This window comes from Mus caroli, unplaced genomic scaffold (assembly GCF_900094665.2).
Source record: "Mus caroli unplaced genomic scaffold, CAROLI_EIJ_v1.1 scaffold_18466_1, whole genome shotgun sequence".
NCBI classification, from domain to species: Eukaryota; Metazoa; Chordata; class Mammalia; order Rodentia; family Muridae; genus Mus; species Mus caroli.
The window spans coordinates 2,905-6,093 of record NW_018388721.1 but is presented as its reverse complement, the minus strand read 5'-3'; the positions used below and the strand labels follow the sequence as shown (position 1 = coordinate 6,093).

Sequence of the window (3,189 nt, the reverse complement as noted above, 5' to 3'; positions counted from 1 at the left end):
CAACTCATTCTATGTTTTAAAAGTTGAACACATCATGACTAATTATTCTCAATAAGTCATAAAATTTGAATGTTAAGACCATAGAACCACAAAATAAAATAGTCATTATTAACTTCACAAAATGCAAAATGGACAGATTACAAATAGAGCTTGTGAATTGAGGAGAAGAATGTTAATGAGGAAATTATAGGAATAGACAATGATTCTTCAAAAAGGGATGATATGAAAAGAGACATGAGGATGAGGAATAAGTGCAGCATGAGTCCTGTATCAACAGATGTGTAGAGACACGGAAAAGAAAGATGCATTCCTAATTGTTTACTTCACTGTTTCTGGAAAGAGGGGTTTTCACCCAACAGTTTCTTCATAGCCTCTGTGACATTCTTATTCCTAAGACTATAGATTAGTGGGTTCAAAAGAGGGGTGAGTATGGTGTAAAACACAGACACCACCATGTCCTTCTCAGGGGTGTGGAGGGAGGCAGGGAGCATGTAGGTATAGACAGCAGCGCCATAGAAGAGGGTGACCACAGTCATGTGGGAGGAGCAGGTGGCAAGGGCCTTCTTCCTGCCCTCTGCTGAGTTCATCCTGAGAACAGTGAGGAGGATGGATGAATAGGAGCCTGAAATGACTGTCACAGGAATGAGAAGCATAAGCACACAGNCTCAGGTGATCCGACCTTACAAATGGCCTCAAATGCTGTTTCCTCCAGAATCTGCATCAACGTTAGTTAATAGAGCTAGCTAGCTATTCCAGCATCAGAAACTGTTCCACTCAGGACTTCAACACTACACTTTACCAGCACAGAGAGACTGAACAGCAAATGATGCAGTTAGTTCTAGGACTTGGCCAATATCCTAGTTTTCGTAGGGCCCCCCAAAAGAACATCACCCTCAGGAAGCAATTTTAAGAGAACAATGCCCCAATGATTTATGACTTGTTTGTGCTTTGTAACAACCCATGAGACTTTGGAAGATGTCATTGGGAGAAACCTGAACCCATGTTCCTGAGCCATGGTCATTCATATTTGGCTCAAGAATAAGTGATTCCTCATGTCCTTAAATAGAAGCTGTGTTAGGTTTTGAGGGATATATTTATATGCAAATACAGCTACACTGACAATTTGGAAACCTTGGGGTTAATTGTACTATTCAGATCCAAATATCTTTTAACCCTTATTTTTACTATATCATAAGATGGGAGCTGAAGGGAGAAAACTGCATCTTGATCTCTAGTCACCTCTGGTTAATGTTGTCAACTACTNTTCTTACATCTCTCTCTATGCTTTATCAGTTGAACAGATCATGACCATTTATTGCTCCATATGATGTAATTTCAAATGATAAGACCTTTGTACCATGAAATTAAACAGTCATTATCAACTTCATAAAATGTAACAGTGGCAGAATGCAAATAAGATTTATGAATGGACAAGAAGTATATCAATGAAGAAATTTTCAGATTAGAGAAATAGTTCTGCAAAAAGGAATGAATATGAAATGAGGCATGATGGATCAGCAATAACATCAGCCTGAGACTTGGATCAACAGATGTGTAGAGTCAAGGAAGAGAAATATGCATTACAGCTTACTTTACTGTTTCTTGGAAGATGGTGCTCACACCTAACAGTTTCTTAATAGCCTCTGTGACATTCTTATTCCTAAAACTGTAGATTAGTGGGTTCAACAGAGGGGTGACTATGGTGTAAAAAACAGATGCCACCACATCCTTCTCAGGGGTATGGAGGGAGGCAGGGAGCATGTAGGTATAGACAGCAGCGCCATAGAAGAGGATGACTACAGTCATGTGGGAGGAGCAGGTGGCAAGGGCCTTCTTCCTGCCTTCTACTGAGTTCATCCTGAGAACAGTGAGGAGGATGGATGAATAGGAGCCTGAAATGACTGTCACAGGAATGAGAAGCATAAGCACACAGCACACATACATGAGGGTCTCATAGAGCCAGGTGTCTGAGCAGGAGAGCTTTGTCACAGCAGGGACCTCACAGAAGAAGTGATGGATCTCCCGGGATCCACAGAATGGGAAGGTCATGGTGACAGGGGTGAGCATAAAGCCATCCAAGGATCCCAGGACCCAACATACAGACATCAGGAGGAGACAAACCCTGTGGTTCATAAGGACAGGATACCGGAGTGGATAACAAATGGCCACATAGCGGTCATAAGACATGGCAGCAAGAAGAAAAAATTCTGACCCTACTAGTGTCAGGTAGAGGAACATCTGCATCCCACAGGCAGCAGCTGAGATCTTGTGGCTTCCCAGGACCTGGTCCATGAGCATCTTGGGCACAGTGACAGAAATGTACATCATGTCCATTAGGGACAGCTGGCTGATAAAAAAGTACATGGGTGTGTGGAGGTGGATGTCAGAGAGTATCAGTAGGATCAGGAGGGCGTTCCCAGACAAGGCCATCAGGAAAACCACAAATATGACCACAGCAAGCAGGGCAGGATGTTTGGATTGACTGAAGAGTCCCACCAGGGTGAAATCTGACTGTCCAGTGTAGTTGTTCATCCAGGTGGTGAGATCCATGTTTGTCTCCTAGGCAACCAAGAAGCTTTGGACTTAGTGACTGCTTATTGATAAGTGCACAAGTGTACTATGCTGAAAAGTCCCCTAGCCCCTGTATCTGAGAATGATGATCTTCCTATAATTTAAGGAACTTAACAAAGTGTGGTTAGATCCCTCACCACTCAGAGTAGAGCTGCCACAGTTCAGGGCCATGGTCTTTCCTGATGACAAACGTGTTCTCTATCAACAAGTTCTTCAAATTTGCATAATGATTTTTTTCATTATTAACAAAAAATAGTGAAAATAAACAAAAACCAGTGAAAGTGAAATGCAAGCAAGTAAACAAACAAACACATTATTCAGAACATTAATGAATATGCAAGTTATTTTTCAGAACCATTGCAGAACTGCTTTTGATATTAACACAATATGGGACATACTCTCCAGTTTAGCATTCACTGAAGAATGTGGTTTTAAAATAATATGGTCCAAGATCTTAGTTGAGTAATGCATCTAGTCTATTTAAAATTGAATTTGAACTGTCCTATACTTTTTTGTTTTGATAGATAAATGCTCTTTAAATATACATTCATATAAACATATTAATATGAAAATATAGATGTAACATACTTTCTCATCTAACATTGGTTAGACAGAGTT

General features: G+C 40.7%; 1 protein-coding gene across 1 annotated transcript; it reads right to left on the bottom strand.

Annotated features, from left to right (window-relative positions):
• Positions 1–252: 252 nt before the first annotated feature.
• On the bottom strand, positions 253–2,582 carry LOC110287753 (olfactory receptor 2T29-like). Its single transcript, XM_021154296.1, has 2 exons — positions 1,893–2,582; positions 253–622 (listed from the first exon to the last, which is right to left on the bottom strand). The coding sequence occupies exons 1-2, from the start codon at positions 2,548–2,550 to the stop codon at positions 324–326; spliced, it is 957 nt and encodes a 318-aa protein (XP_021009955.1). The 5' UTR covers positions 2,551–2,582; the 3' UTR covers positions 253–323.
• Positions 2,583–3,189: the final 607 nt, after the last annotated feature.

Excerpts from the sequence above, each read along its gene's own strand:
- LOC110287753 (XM_021154296.1), bottom strand. The coding sequence starts at position 2,550 with ATGGATCTCACCACCTGGATGAACAACTACACTGGACAGTCAGATTTC. Across the intron at positions 623-1,892 it reads TCCTGTGACAGTCATTTCAG|GCTCCTATTCATCCATCCTC; the intron begins GCTCCTATTCAT and ends CAGTCATTTCAG.